This window comes from Mytilus trossulus, chromosome 6 (genome assembly GCF_036588685.1).
Source record: "Mytilus trossulus isolate FHL-02 chromosome 6, PNRI_Mtr1.1.1.hap1, whole genome shotgun sequence".
In the NCBI taxonomy this organism is placed as follows: Eukaryota; Metazoa; Mollusca; class Bivalvia; order Mytilida; family Mytilidae; genus Mytilus; species Mytilus trossulus.
The window spans coordinates 66,669,393-66,684,955 of record NC_086378.1 but is presented as its reverse complement, the minus strand read 5'-3'; the positions used below and the strand labels follow the sequence as shown (position 1 = coordinate 66,684,955).

Below are 15,563 nucleotides of genomic sequence, written 5' to 3'. Positions count from 1 at the left end.
AATATTTTACGATCCAACTCAATTATTTACATTCATGTTGGCAATTTTTTTTTATCCTGCTAGATATTTGAAAAATTACTGATTAGAATACAAAATAAAACTGCTATCAGTTTATAACAAACTTACAGTCATAAAGTTTATGATTAGGTTTCCATTTGAGGTACCATCCTCTGTAGGGCTCTTTGTTGTAAGACGTACACTGTACATCATAAAAATCACCGTCACCATCAGGACACACCTATCATTTACAAAATAATCAATCAAATATTATCAAAACACTTAAAATATAATCAGATAGATAATCAACATTTTATGTAAATGCTGCTAAGATTTGAAACAAGTTCTTAAGTTGGTGCTCAGATATTGTACTACGAAGGGTGCAGGATTTTTTTTTACCAAACTTCAAGATTGAGCCATTTAATTTGAGGGAATTCATGGATGACTAGTTGATTTTATTATTAGAAAATTGGGAATTCTGGATTTTAATAATTATATTATGATTTAGAACAAGACACAATATTTTTACAGGAAATCGATTTTGCATTGATTTTCTCTGAATTTTGGAAGTAGACCCCATTCTACCCTCTCCTACTATGAAGGGGCACTGTCCCCTTTTCTACAAGTAAAAAAATATCAAATCAGTAATAATCAGATGTCCGTAACCATCAAAACCAATACATACTTTTACATTACACATTTTGTAAACTTTATCATCTCCCTGGCATGGCATACCACCATACTGAGGTCTGTAAAAAAAATCAAAATTACAAAAATAAATAGATGTGGTATTCATTTATTATGTTTTTTTTAATACATTTTGTACTAAAAAATAAGATATTGATAAAATTTTAAAAACCTCAGATAAATCAAACATTACCATAAGGAAGCTGATCACCATTAATTGGCTTATAAATGTATATAAGCTTATTTATAAGAAATCCTTTATTTTACATCACATAAAGAAGATACTGTATTAAACCAACTTATTTTTTCCGCTGATTCTTTATTTTGCCATTAGCCCTTTTTAGCTTATTATATGGGGATTTAATTTTGCTATACATATATCAACTTAATGCTTTGGATGTAGCTATATTCATGATGATTTATATAAGGGTTATTTTACTACTCGTGAAAGTCGCCAAAAAAAATATTCTCCTTTTCCCTCCAATTCAATTGACCAGGATGTTTACAAACTTACAATGGCTTGTTACATTGTCTTTCTCTCTTGGTCACACCACCACCACAAGACCGGGAACATTCTGACCATACTGACCACTCAGACCATCCACCATCTACAGGACTAGGACCATGCTGTCCAAACTTTACACATGCACCTTGGCGGCACCACTGAAAAGAAACAGGAGAATACTTTGCATTATATATGAAAACTTATATACAAACAAATACCTTATTTGGATAATTTTTTATTAATTTGTCTAACCTTTGGTATTTAAAAAGATCTTGCAACTGTCATGATTTACGTTTAAACAACAGAAAATGAATTCCTAGAGAAATTTCTCTAAGCGAATGTGTTTGTTATTTACTTCTTGTGTGCCTTAAAAGAAGTAACATTTACCAGTCTTAAAGCCGTTGATATGATATGTAAGGTGATTATAAACAAGACCTAACAGATCACAACATGACTTAAAAAAAAAAGTGAAATAACAAATATTGCCTACCTACCCTACCATGACCACAAGATGTTCCCTCAGCGGCTGGTAAAAACTTTGTCTCACATCGTTGTCTTCCTCTGAAACACCACAGGGACTTACAGATATCCTGAATTATAAATACAAATGGTGCTTGTTAGATAAAACTTATTGTTAAATATTATTAATGTTTGGCACTCCAATCCTAAGAGCAACCAGTCTACTGAAGTTATTGGTAATGTCTGAACTGCTATCCCTCTAGTCTATTAGGAAGCAATAATTTCTATAATGAAAATAGACCTTGCTAAACATTTTTGGTGCAGACTTTTAAGGTTAAAACAAGCTAGTAATTCTCTGCATCAGTGTGTCCCCATTTATGGACATTATGTTTTCTAGTTTGTGCATTCATCCATTCGTCCATCTGTCCGGCATTAGGTTAAAGTTTTTGGTCGAGGTCGTTTTTGATGAAGTTGAGATCCAATCAACTTGAAACTTTAATAGTAAACATGTTCCCTATGATATAATCTTTCTAATTTTAATGCCAAATTAGAGATTTTATCCCATTTTCACAGTCCAATGAACATAGACAATGATAGTGCAGATGGGGCATACGTGTGCTTGGAACACATTCTTGTTTTCTCTTAATTTCAGATGATATTGAAAATCAAACTGGCACCAACTGAACCATTTGATGAATGATTTGGTTATGAGAGAGAAAACCTATTTCAGGAGATGACTGTATATACAGTAGGCTGAAGACTGCATGTTGCCATCTAGATGACTGTAAAATTTAATTTTGGATGTGACAGGTCTCCTGATTGGCTGACATTATTTTGTTATCAGCCCATAGACATAATTCAGTCATGTGACCGTGACGTCATCAACGTTTTTTCATGGTTTTCTACGGTTTAAAATGGAATTTAGAATTAAATTATAAGAAATGACTGTAATATTTTTTCTTTCTATTGGAAATAACATAAAAAATGTGGTGCACACTGTTAAATAACCCGCTACGCGCGTTATTCAGTGTGCACCAAATTTTTTATGTTATTTCTTCATAGACAGAAAAAACATAAGTCAATTCCTTAAATATACAGTAGACTGAAGACTGCATGTTGCCATCTAGATGTCTTTTAGTAATAATTCCTTTTAGTTAGACATATGTAAGACATCTCATTTTATTCATACAGTAAACATAGTACTTCAATTAGATAAATGACTTATGTCAACTAACCTTTCCAAAATCATAACCACAAAGCTTGGCTTTATCACCAAACTGCCATTTACACTGCATATCAGCATCATACAGCTCTCCTGGTAACTTGTCAGGAAAAGATAACTCTGCTACATTCTTAGACTGGTTAGACAAACACTGTGCTTGTGGTGTACTGAAGAAGAAATAATTTTGATGTTAGAACAAGCTGTCAACATGAACAGTTCTTACGGTTTGGGTTGTACTACTATTAATTTCAGAAAATTAATGTGTGCATTTATTATAATGAATTACTGATAACTGGTAAAAGCAAGATCTTAAAGATTGATTGCTTGTATAGATATAGGTTTACACAAGTTGGGTTTAAAATTTTATTTCTGTCAATAGAGACAGAAATAGCTGTCTGAGCTATTGAAATCAGTGTAGGATTTGGTAAAACTGAGTTCTCCTTATATCAACCTATCCGCATCGGAACTAGCCAGTCAGTCAGCCAGTTTGATAGATGCAATGATGTTCAACAGCTCTGTATCCAAATAGCTCCATTCAGTTTAAGTATTGGTCACAGTATATTAAATTTATCAATCAGTTATAATCATTGTAATCCAAGGCAATGCCATTTCATGGGAGATACTTATCAACATATAATTACATTAGATGTATGTTTCATTATAATACGTTATTCTGATTGGCTTACAGCACATCACATGTTGTTCCGTAAGCAATTGCATTAGACAATAAAATTTATCATTTATGATGAAATGAGGTCCCACAATAATGTGCACAGGTGAATTAAATACAACCTGATAAAAATCATAATTTCATGATCCTAGCTAAAAAATGTAATTATAAGTATTGAATGCTTTTTTTTTGTAACTTTATAGGGTTGTAAAAGCGTTGACCGTGCATACATTTTTAGAATGAAGTGCTTCCATGCTTCATACAGAATGTACTTCGGTGAACACTTTTACACCCCAATAAATTTACAAAAAGAAGCATTCAATTCTTAAATAAAAGATTTATGCTGTAAACTTACTTCAAAAATCTCATAAGGTAGGCTTTACTACATATTGACCATTGGAACAATCCATCTTTACTAACAAGGGTAGGTGACATCAATTTACCAGCAGACTGTGAACAGTAGTTACCCTCTCCATCATGGAACATTCCAAAACTGAAAAAAATGAAAATGTTTTTGAAGTGATGTTGATTTAGGACTTGTGTAAATATCTTTTAATCAATGCTAAAGACATATAAACATTAGCTAAGGAAGTTTATATAATACACGCTACTATGAAACTATCTCAAATGTAGACTTATCATATCTTTTTTATGGCAGTAGAGGTATTATTCAGCATTTGCTATAATTTTTTCATACATTAACAAGTAAAATAACCCCTTCCCAATTGTAAATAAATGGTGAATGTATCCATAGGACACAAATGATGCCCTAACTTATATTTAACATAAACATTATAAAGGGGGATAACTCTAGAAAACAAATATTGAAGCTCAATCTGTGTTTTGAGGTAATAAGCATTGTTCATAAGTTTCATAACATTTGGTAAAGGCATAGCAAAGTTAGGGAATGGAAACGAAAAATTAAAATTTTTTTTAATTTGTAAAGGAATAATAACTAGACCGTAAAAAGTGACGACACCAAAATTCAACTAGATCTGTGTTCTGTGGTTGTAAATATTGTCTACAAGATTAATCATTTGGTTGAGGAAAACTAACGTTAGAGATAAAAAATTAGCTTTGAGGTGTATGTTGTAAAGACAGATGAATGAACAGACAAGGATAAAGTTTAATGCCCCCTCTTTAACGATGGGAGCATAAACTAGATGTATGCATTTCCCATAGGGTCCTATGTTAAACTAAGTCCCCCGCTGGTGGCCATCTTGGATAATGGATTGTCGACAAAGTAACAACACTTGATCGGCACCTCATAAGGAACATTCATGCCATGTTTGGTTTCATTCCATTCAGTGGTTCTCTAGGATATGTTAGTAATGTAAAATATTAACAACGACGACGACAGACGACAAGTGATGAGAAAAGCTCACTTGGCCCTTCAGGCCAGGTGAGCTAAAAAGGGATCATTTCTAAAATAAAAGTCATATAATATGACCATATTTTGTGTTGCAAGGAAGAATTGTGTCTAACTAGAAAAGAGGGGGGGGGTTGTAAAAATAATAGTTCATTGTTTTATTGTTCAGACTACAAGAATGAAATACATCAGCTGGGCAATTCACTAGCTAAGCAACTGTGGATTCATTATTATCTGTGGTTTACCAACTTTTGAGGATTTCGTGGGAAAAAAGGTAAACCATAAATTCAAATTTTCACCCAGTACATATTTACTGAAGGTTTGTAAACAAACTTTGACAAAATCCACATATTCAAATGTCCACAAAAATCATATTTTGGCCTTATTTACGAAATTGAATCAATCAACAATATAAGTTTTACAACTTACTTGTGTCCCATCTCATGAGCTATAGTAAATGCTGTTGTCAGACCAGTATCTTCATTGATGGTACAACTTCTCACACGGTTACACATGCCTTCTATTGGTGCAAACCCTACAGAAATCAACATGATTGTGTTAAATCAAGGTTTCTAGTTTGTAATGATCATTATAGACGTTACGGTGACTTTTTATATCTGTTTTTCAGATGCATTTTCATGTAACAAAGCAAACCAACAAAAAAGATCAATTCATATAATTCATGTTGTAAGTTTTAAAATAATACCTGACAATCATTTTTCCCCATAAATGAAACAATATTATTCATGGTTTTCCCACTAGATTACTTTGCCTATAGTAAGGGAGATAACTCTATTTCAAAACAAGGTAATTTTGACTTAAATGGAATATCTAAAAATTTAGTTTCTATATAAGCCTTGGTTACTTCTTCTATCAATATTTTTTTTTTTTCTCTCCTAACATGAAATGCTAAGATCATTTTCTATGACTTCTTTGTTGTTGTTGGTGGTATACCTGTCTCATTCTCCACAATATAAGGACAGCTTACCTCTTTAGAGCACCAGACAATACTGATCAATACTAAGATTGTTGCTTACCTAGAGTATCACATGGTGAGTTTTTATAAGAACATAGATCCATCCCTGTCATCAGTATAGCATGGTCATGTTGTCTGCCCCTGTCCCCCTCCAGTACTATATCTTACCTAGAGTATCACATGGTGAGTTTTTAAAAGAACATAGATCCATCCCTGTCATCAGTATAGCATGGTCATGTTGTCTACCCCTGTCCCCCTCCAATACTATATCTTACCTAGAGTATCACATGGTGAGTTTTTATAAGAACATAGATCCATCCCTGTCATCAGTATAGCGTGGTCATGTTGTCTGCCCCTGTCTCCCTCCAGTACTATATCTTAACTAGAGTATCACATGGTGAGTTTTTATAAGAACATAGATCCATCCCTGTCATCAGTATAGCGTGGTCATGTTGTCTACCCCTGTCTCCCTCTAGTACTATATCTTACCTAGAGTATCACATGGTGAGTTTTTATAAGAACATAGATCCATCCCTGTCATCAGTATAGCATGGTCATGTTGTCTGCCCCTGTCTCCCTCCAATACTATATCTTACCTAGAGTATCACATGGTGAGTTTTTATAAGAACATAGATCCATCCCTGTCATCAGTATAGCGTGGTCATGTTGTCTGCCCCTGTCTCCCTCCAATACTATACCTTACCTAGAGTATCACATGGTGAGTTTTTATAAGAACATAGATCCATCCCTGTCATCAGTATAGCATGGTCATGTTGTCTGCCCCTGTCCCCCTCCAATACTATATCGTACTTAGAGTATCACATGGTGAGTTTTTATAAGAACATAGATCCATCCCTGTCATCAGTATAGCGTGGTCATGTTGTCTGCCCCTGTCCCCCTCCAGTACTATATCTTACCTAGAGTATCACATGGTGAGTTTTTATAAGAACATAGATCAATCCCTGTCATCAGTATAGCATGATCATGTTGTCTGCCCCTGTCCCCCTCCAATACTATATCTTACCTAGAGTATCACATGGTGAGTTTTTATAAGAACATAGATCCATCCCTGTCATCAGTATAGCGTGGTCATGTTGTCTGCCCCTGTCCCCCTCCAGTACTATATCTTACCTAGAGTATCACATGGTGAGTTTTTATAAGAACATAGATCCATCCCTGTCATCAGTATAGCATGGTCATGTTGTCTGCCCCTGTCCCCCTCTAGTACAGCTTGCCATGAACAAAAACTATTCAGTGTCTTATCTGCATGATATCCAATGGTTAATCCTGGCTGGAAAATATAGAGTTAATGTTTTTTCTTGTCTAGTAATTTGAGTGTACTTTTCTTTGAACAAAACAAAAAGTCTATGCAAGTTTCAAATAGCTGAACTAGGTTTTCTATTATAGCTGAAATATTAGCAAATAGACGCCCCTTTTTCAATATACCTTCATGACTTACTTTTCGAATTTTTTTAGTAGTAGTGCATATTAAAATTGACTACATGTCAAAATATATGAAAAAAATATTAAGGAGGGATATTTTCTGTATCATATGCCCTTAACAACTTCAAACAAGAAAAAAGTTAAGAAGTATCTTGTATGGTGTGACAATCAAATGTTCAGGTATCGCAAATTCTCTGGTCTAGTGTAGCAGATCCCATAAATAGAAATAAGGATAAGCTTTTGCATTTGTTTATGGATAGAATATTTCAGGCAAAGAGGTTGTGTCCATGTATGACAGTACCTATAATTGTAGAATATAGACCACAGATGCTATAATAATAATAAAAATTCGAAGATGGTATTTGAAATATATATCTTTTAATATGGGAAAAACTAAATATAAAATTAAAGAGTTTATGGTATGATTGCCATATGATTGACAAGGATGTAAATAAATATAGGGCACTTTACCGCTTCAAAAATTAAAGCACACTCACATACCCCACGTCCCAACATTGTCATTGGAGAAATTAAATAAGTGTACGAAAAAAAAATTGTATAAGAAAAATTAATTTCCTGCCAATATGCACATCTAAATAGTATGACAAAATATCATGAAATTCTGTTGTGTGGTTTCAGAGGAGTTGAGATGACAAACTGTTGCAGAAGTACATTGAAGCAAATAAGTTCAAAGGGGTGTAACTCCTAGAAAATAAATTGAATCGCAATTTCCCGTCGATATGCACAACTACATAGTATGTCCTTATTATCTGAAACAGGACTGACAGACGGACGGACGGCTCAAAAAAATTATACCCTCCGCAACTCGTTGCGTGGGGTATAATAAGCAAAAGTCATACTGTATAGTAAGTTTGTTACCTCATCTCCCTCCAGAATAATAAGTCCAACTAGTACTATACTGACTTTATTCCCAAGACTCCTGTCCCTGAACAACTCAGCAACCTACAATGAATAACATACAACAAAGTTCATAGTAAATATATTAATTCTACATCAGATTGGAACTGCAAATTGTTTGTTGAAATAGGTTTACACAGCTACTTTTGCATAGGTAGTATTTCTGTACTAAAAAATGCAGTACTGGAAATTTACCTTGCTATTTCTTTACTTCAAAACTATTGTAATATTTAGGTACTTGTATTTTACAGTTCTTGATTTGTACTAAATATTTTGGTACAGAAATAATACAATATTCTATGTTTGAAAATCATAACTTTGAGAGATTTGAAATAGATAAACTTTCAAAATGCTGAAAATGTAACGGTAGTAACCAAAAATCTGTAGTACCTTAATTTCAAGTACATATTTAAATACAGGTACCTAAATATTACAATAATTTTAGAGTAACAAAATAGCACTGATTATTAAAAGAAGATTTCCAGTACTACAATTTTTTAGTACAGAAATAGTACCTAATGCAAAAGTAGCTGTGAAGGCTATATTTACATACAGGAAATACATTTTCTCTTCTCTTTTTTCACAAGTACAGATGAACTGAAAACATATTGTTAATTTTGAAGACTTAGGGTAATGATCTGAATCTAGTGTAAATGTAAAGCACAGCAGGTTGCAAATCTAATTTGTATACACAAAATCTGATGGATTTTTATTATAAAATTATTTTTTTTTCCTTTTAAAATAATGCAATGATGTAAAGGAGATAAAAATAAAATATGTATTGTAAACAAAAACACAATAAAAAATCACTAAATGTGCCAAGCAATTAAAACAAAGAAAAATGTTATTGTTGTATATATATTACGACCTGTAAGTTTCATCTGAGCATGCTATGGGTTACTTCTATCATTTTTTGTTGATAACTACTATGTACTGATCATTAGATTTTGGATATATTGATACTCCCTATGCGCACTGAAAATTTTTCATTTGTGACTTGCAGCTGATATTTTACAATATAAATATGATGAAAATCTGACAATCTATTTATCAGATTGTTTTAAGGTGGGTTTTCATGACAGAAACTATAGTTATTTCTTTGATTTATAAGGTGGTACCTAACACTACAGGGAGATAACTCTGTAAAGTCAGCTAAACGTTTTAATTATGTTGTGTTGTAAAAAGAATATCATGCTTCTCAATGATTAAAATTGGTGTTTGGTAAACTGCTATATAACCAGTGTATTTTTTCTGACAAAAGGGTTGGTTAAAAAAATTTAAAATTTTTATATTTTTGTTTAAAAAAGGGTCAAAGTAAATACTTTGACAAAATTTTATGAAAATTAAACGAGCCAAATTAATTTTAGTGAAAATGTTGGGTACCACCTTATAAGCAAACCAGAAGAAGAGTAATAAGTGTTGATCAGGTCATCCTTATGACATCAGTAATTAAGTCAAACAATTCTGTCATCACAAACTTTTTGAAAGCTGCAATATTATGAAAAGCTGACCAGTATATACAGGCATATATTGAGTCATACCAACTCTGTTTACTTTACTTTCATAAATAAATGTTACATTAAACTCACCATATTAAACAAAGTGAGTGTATAAGTTGTTATATTTTGGTCTCCATGTTTTTGGTACAAATTTTTATCAGCTACAACTAATGTTTCCACAGTCCTGTCTGCTAGGGGATCCTTCCGTTTATTTCTGTTATTATCTGACTTTAATGATCTTTTATTAATGCTGCTTTCATGATTTGAATCTGATGAATATGAATTGTCTTTATCTGAAAAATAAAAACAATGCATTGGATTAGATCTAATTTCAGTGAAATACAGTTAGTGAGTTTAAATTAGTGATTTTTTAGGGCCAAACCTGTTCAAGATGTTTTATTTTCAGGTTGTCTTATGGTGTCAGACCACCAATTAAAAGTCCCTATCTGTTCAACCAATATTTGCAATTTTCACAGCATTCTAAATAGTTTAACTTCATAGAAACCAGGTATATCCTTAATTGTACATGTATCAGCTTTCTACATGCCAATTTTCATCATACCTTTAAAGCCTTCTAACAAAATAATTAACCTTCAAATAGAGGTACTCCAAAAAAGAACCCTGGTTTTCTGAAAATCTGAAATTAGTATACTATGGAGCGCATTAATTCTCAATTTTTCATGCAAACTTATAGACAAGTAAATTTTGGCTCAAAATGGTCTAGATATATTTCTCTTTCACCAAAAATTTCATTTCTGCAAAAGCACTATTTTGTGTCAGAGTAGGGCTAGTTTTACATACATTCTAAATTGGAGGGAGTAATTGGTGGTCTGACACAGCTTATCCCTGCTGCTTATCTCCCCTTAGCGGCTGATTATTTAAATTTTTTTTAGCATTTATAGAGATTTTTAAAAGAACTAAAATTTCCTTCTATTTTTCTGATATTGATAAAAACTATAGGATTTTTTGTTTAAGCAGGATTTTTTCTAATTTTCTAAATTTCATGTGCAGTCAAGAATTTTAATTTCTTATTATTCACCATGTATCATCACTACAGCTGTGATAGGTACTAAACAAGCAGGCGTGATTGATTTTGACCTCGCATGGTAACCAAAATCTTTGTTTTGTTCGCATAATATCAATGTGTACCTCAATCTAAACATAATTAAGAAATGATTTGGTCGTAGGTTGATGATTAGAGATGTCTCATTATTTTTCCTAAAAGAAAAACGATTGCTAAAAACATGTGCAAACACTTGTCAAAGAAGCACTCGTCTCATCTGATATATTCCATATTCATTGCAACTCTTTTTCTGATAGGAGGCCACTGTTCGTGTGTAATAAGTATAGTTATATCAATAATTGGCATTGAAATCTATTATGCATATGTTTTTTTCGATAGTTTATTCCGAAAAGAAGCGTTGTACGGTGTTTAGCTGACCACAAAAATCCTTCTGTAGGGTGCATAGTTAAGTTGTTGTACACCTTACACAAAAACAAAATTTTCATATTGGTTTATTACCCAAAAAATTTCAAGGAATGAGTAATCACAGATAAATTCATGATTGGTAACCTTTACTTTTGCTTGTATTAGCTTTCTTTCAAATAAAACATGTAAATGTTTCAACAATTGTATCGAAATTGAAAGTTTGTGTTGACATTCACAACTATTTGCACATTTACAAGTTGATTGTTCTTATTTGAATATAGAAGTTGTCTTATAAATAGGAAAAAATTGATGCAAAAATTATTTTGGAGTAGGTTTTTCTGATTTTGAGAAATGTACATTGAATGTTGATAAAACAAAACGAAGATTTTCATTAACGTGTCAGTTCAAAATCGATCATGCCAGCTTGGTTAGTACCTATATCTGCTGTATTGTTAATCTTAAATGAATAGAAGATTCACTGTTCAAATAAATAGTTAAATATTGAAACAATGTACCTACGTCTACTGGACCTGCTGTCGTAATACTGTTTCTGGTTTAATGATGATCTTTTATACATTTTATGTGGTTGACCTTGACCTTTGACCTTATGACTTTTATGAGGTTCAATGATGTAATCTTCATCTGCTGTTCTAATGATACCTCGCTGAAAAAAAATGTACAGAAAATATAAGTTAACCTAATAATGTATTCATAAAAATTTCACATGCATATTTGATTGTCAATGGTCTCTTTTAGACAGTAGTAAAATCCATATCTGTCAACCCTACCTTGCGTTACTAGAAACTTCTAAACAGAACCTAATTTCCAATAAAATGTCACTCTTTCTTGACAGAGACAATCAATTTAACCTCAACCATTTTCTTCCCCAAAGATAACACAATGTTGGAAGATTTGATACAAAAATTTGCATTCTTTACATAAGGTATCAGAAACAACACATTACAACTCATCACTGTCAAGCTGCTGGTCAAATATTTAGTAATTCTGTTCAGCTGCTCCACGGAAAGTTGTGATGAATATTTGTTTCCACTCAACATAAAAAACGTGTTATAAGTCCAAGAGCTGTAACTCTGCAAAAATCAGTCAACCAGAAACAAAAAAGTTGACCTGTAAGTTATCATTATACATTAAAAGAATGTATGTATGCACCAAAAATCAACCTTAGTTTAATAGCACTGGCAATACAAAAAGAAAGGTTTGACAAGAACATGTTTGTGAAATTTTCTTAAATTCAAGGGCAGTAACTCTGCCAAAAAAATGCTTAATCCTAATGAAGCCCAAATTCTATCTGTAAGTCATTGTATTAAAAAAAAACCAGATACATATCTATGGCTAAAATAACAAAAAAAATCAAGACAACTGTTTCACTTTTAGATAATGGTATGACTGAAGGAAAAAAATAAGGCCTTGGCCCTTGAGTGGTTTCTAAAGTTATCTCCCATGTAGCAAGGATTGTATAAATGAACACTTTCTTCAAAATTCTCTTAAATCTTATTTTTTCAATTTTATAAGTGCATGTTATGTGTGACATATTCCTTAAATAAACATTGACTCATAAACATTTTGTCATGTCAAAAAATGTTTCCAAGGTTACTCTTCAACACATTTAAAGTCATAAATCTTAGCAATGAAAAAAACAAAAAACATTTGTTTCTATAAATAGCTTTTTCATATTTGATGGTGTTTGAAGTTGTTTCTACTTCCTTTCTTTCATTATATAACAACTTTTTACATAATTTATTATCTTATTTATGATAAAGGATACAGGGTTCTTAACATACAAAATCTTAAAAAAGTTTACAAGTAAAATTGAACATAGGTTATACATTGAATTCAAAGGAACTGACATGAATTACTATTTATGAAAATGCCCTTCGACCTGAACAGTTTAAATACTGAAAAAATGCCTCTAACTTTTAGTAAAATATATGCACTCATAAGAGAGAGTATGTGGTCAAGCTTCTCCCACAACAGTGTAGGAGTAAAGACAATTTAAAAACAAAAAAGTTTTTACTTCAAAGCAAATTTTGTGCATTACATTACATTTTACATCTTCCATAGAAAAAAAATCCAGAAATTCTCATAAATATAAAAATATAATTATGTACAGTATTTCAAAAAAGCATGCAATATACAAATAAAATTTTACTTCAAAGCACATTTTGTGCATTTCATTACATTTTACATCTAAAACCGAGAAAAAAAGAAAAAAAATTCTCATAAATATACATGCATTTCAAAAAGCATGCAGACGAGTTAGTGACTGAATCACCACAACTTATACACATGAGAGATCTAACAAGAAGTACATGGAACCTCTTTTATCATACTCTATTTCCCAATCTTTGTAGAAATATTATACTTATATACCTTATTAATGTAAATTTATTGTTGTAAACTATTTCAAAGGAAGATAGTAAAGTCATACATCATGGTATAATGACACTTCAAACTAAAGTACTGTAGTAATAATAGTAAAATCTGCAGCTTTCAGGGCATTTCTAAAACATGAACTTGTTAAATAAGAGTGGACAAGAAATTAAATTAATGTGATCTTAAGGTGGTACCCAACACTTTCATTAAAATTAATTTGGCTCGTTTAATTTTCATAAAATTTTGACAAAGTATTTACTTTGACTCTTTGACAAAAATATATAAATTTCAAAACATTTGAACCAACCGTTTTATCAGAAAAATTACACTGGTTATATAGCAGTTTGACAAACACTAATTTTGATCATTAAGAAGCTTAATATTCCCTTAACAACACAACGTAATTAAAACGTTTAGACGATTTTCAAGAGTTATCTCCCTGTAGTGTTAGGTACCACCTTAATTGTACAATGGAATGTGACTGCATCTGGTACTCAATCATTCCAAAGTTGTGGAATTTTGACTCATTTTACAATGTATTAGTTAATTCACATCAAATTTAACATTTGTGTTTCAAGTCTACCAGCAAAACTGCAAATAAAAGAGAATTTTGAAATGGTAATTAGCGCTTTGCACAAGATAAAACAAAAACATTTAACCTCTTGAAATTCTTTAGATTGCTTATTAAAAAGGCAACAACCTTTATTACTCAGATTATAGTGAGGTGCATAGTACAAGTCAGGTTATCATTCTCTTGCTAAGGTATGATTACTAAAAGTTTACATGTTAATCATTTTTGTGTCATCATCAAAATTGTTTTGATGACTACAAAAAGTGAAATACATGCATAAATGTATGAACTTAAAAGAATCAACTAGAACAATGCAAAAAAGTAGTTTGATCTCTCTAAAAAAAATCATCAGAATGTAAAATGGAAATGGGGAATGCCTCAATGTGACCTCAACCCAACCAAAGAGCAGGTAACAGCCTAAGGCCACACCCGGGTCATCAACACATTGAGAAAATGTATTTTTTGTTTGTAATCGATAGTATCAGAATTAGATATTTCTTTATATCTAAAGGTTTAATCTTATTTTAATACTTCAATATTTATATAAAGATAAGAATATGTAATAATGAGTGCCAACGAGACAACTCTCCATTAGAGAGCAACTGATACTTAAAAGATAACAACTATAGATCACTGTATGGCCTTCAACAATGGGCAAAACCCATACCACATAATCAGCTAGGTAATGGTTGATATGACAAATGAAAAACAATTCAAATGAGAAAACTAATGTCCTGATTTATGTATAAAACAATGAATGTGAAAAACAAATATGTAACAGTCAGCAACAAAAGACAACCACTAAATTGCAGGCTCATGACTAAGCTTGTCTTTCTTTCTAATGTAAAACAGATAAATCTGTTAATTCATTATGTAATCTGCCCTAGCTGGTCAGCAGGTTTTTCAAGTACATTTAATTGTAACAATTAAAATATTTTCTTTTCAATGAATATAGGGCCAGGTACTCCACATCCTTTGATACAATCCATGTTTTACAATATGTCTAATCTGAGAATACCTACCAGATGAGACAGGTCTATTTAACATTTCAATCATAATTTATAAACAAAATAAAAGAGAAATCTGTCAAGATTTACGACATTAGCCTAATATTTTTTATCACATAAAGTAGCCTAGAATTCCAAGCTTTTTCTTCATTTAAATTTTAAAATATAATAACACAATCAATCTTAATATTTTCTTGTCAATCATAGGTTGTTTGAAGTGATAGATTTATTTCATATTTTGTACATGATAAGTTTTTTGATAAAAAGTAACACTTTGAAGAAAATCAATTTTAGGATTAGAGGTTTCAATAGAATTTAATATTCACAAAGTTACCAGTAACATATTACATTTAATATAAGCCTGTACCTCGCCCTATAATAAAACATGCAACTTAACTACGAAAATGAACTATTGGG

The 15,563-nt window shown here is 31.6% G+C and overlaps 1 protein-coding gene across 1 annotated transcript in view; it reads right to left on the bottom strand.

Annotated features, from left to right (window-relative positions):
* The window catches only part of LOC134722937 (A disintegrin and metalloproteinase with thrombospondin motifs 18-like), a 52,333-nt gene that overhangs the window by 9,484 nt on the left and 27,286 nt on the right, over positions 1-15,563 (bottom strand). Inside the window, exons 4-14 of the mRNA XM_063586571.1 lie at positions 11,694-11,838; positions 9,836-10,038; positions 8,208-8,291; positions 7,017-7,176; positions 5,339-5,444; positions 3,896-4,033; positions 2,884-3,037; positions 1,684-1,779; positions 1,199-1,347; positions 683-746; positions 127-238 (exon numbers count right to left, since the gene is read on the bottom strand). Of these exons, the coding sequence (XP_063442641.1) occupies positions 127-238; positions 683-746; positions 1,199-1,347; positions 1,684-1,779; positions 2,884-3,037; positions 3,896-4,033; positions 5,339-5,444; positions 7,017-7,176; positions 8,208-8,291; positions 9,836-10,038; positions 11,694-11,838 (1,411 nt within the window). The remainder of the gene's footprint in view (positions 1-126; positions 239-682; positions 747-1,198; positions 1,348-1,683; positions 1,780-2,883; positions 3,038-3,895; positions 4,034-5,338; positions 5,445-7,016; positions 7,177-8,207; positions 8,292-9,835; positions 10,039-11,693; positions 11,839-15,563) is intronic.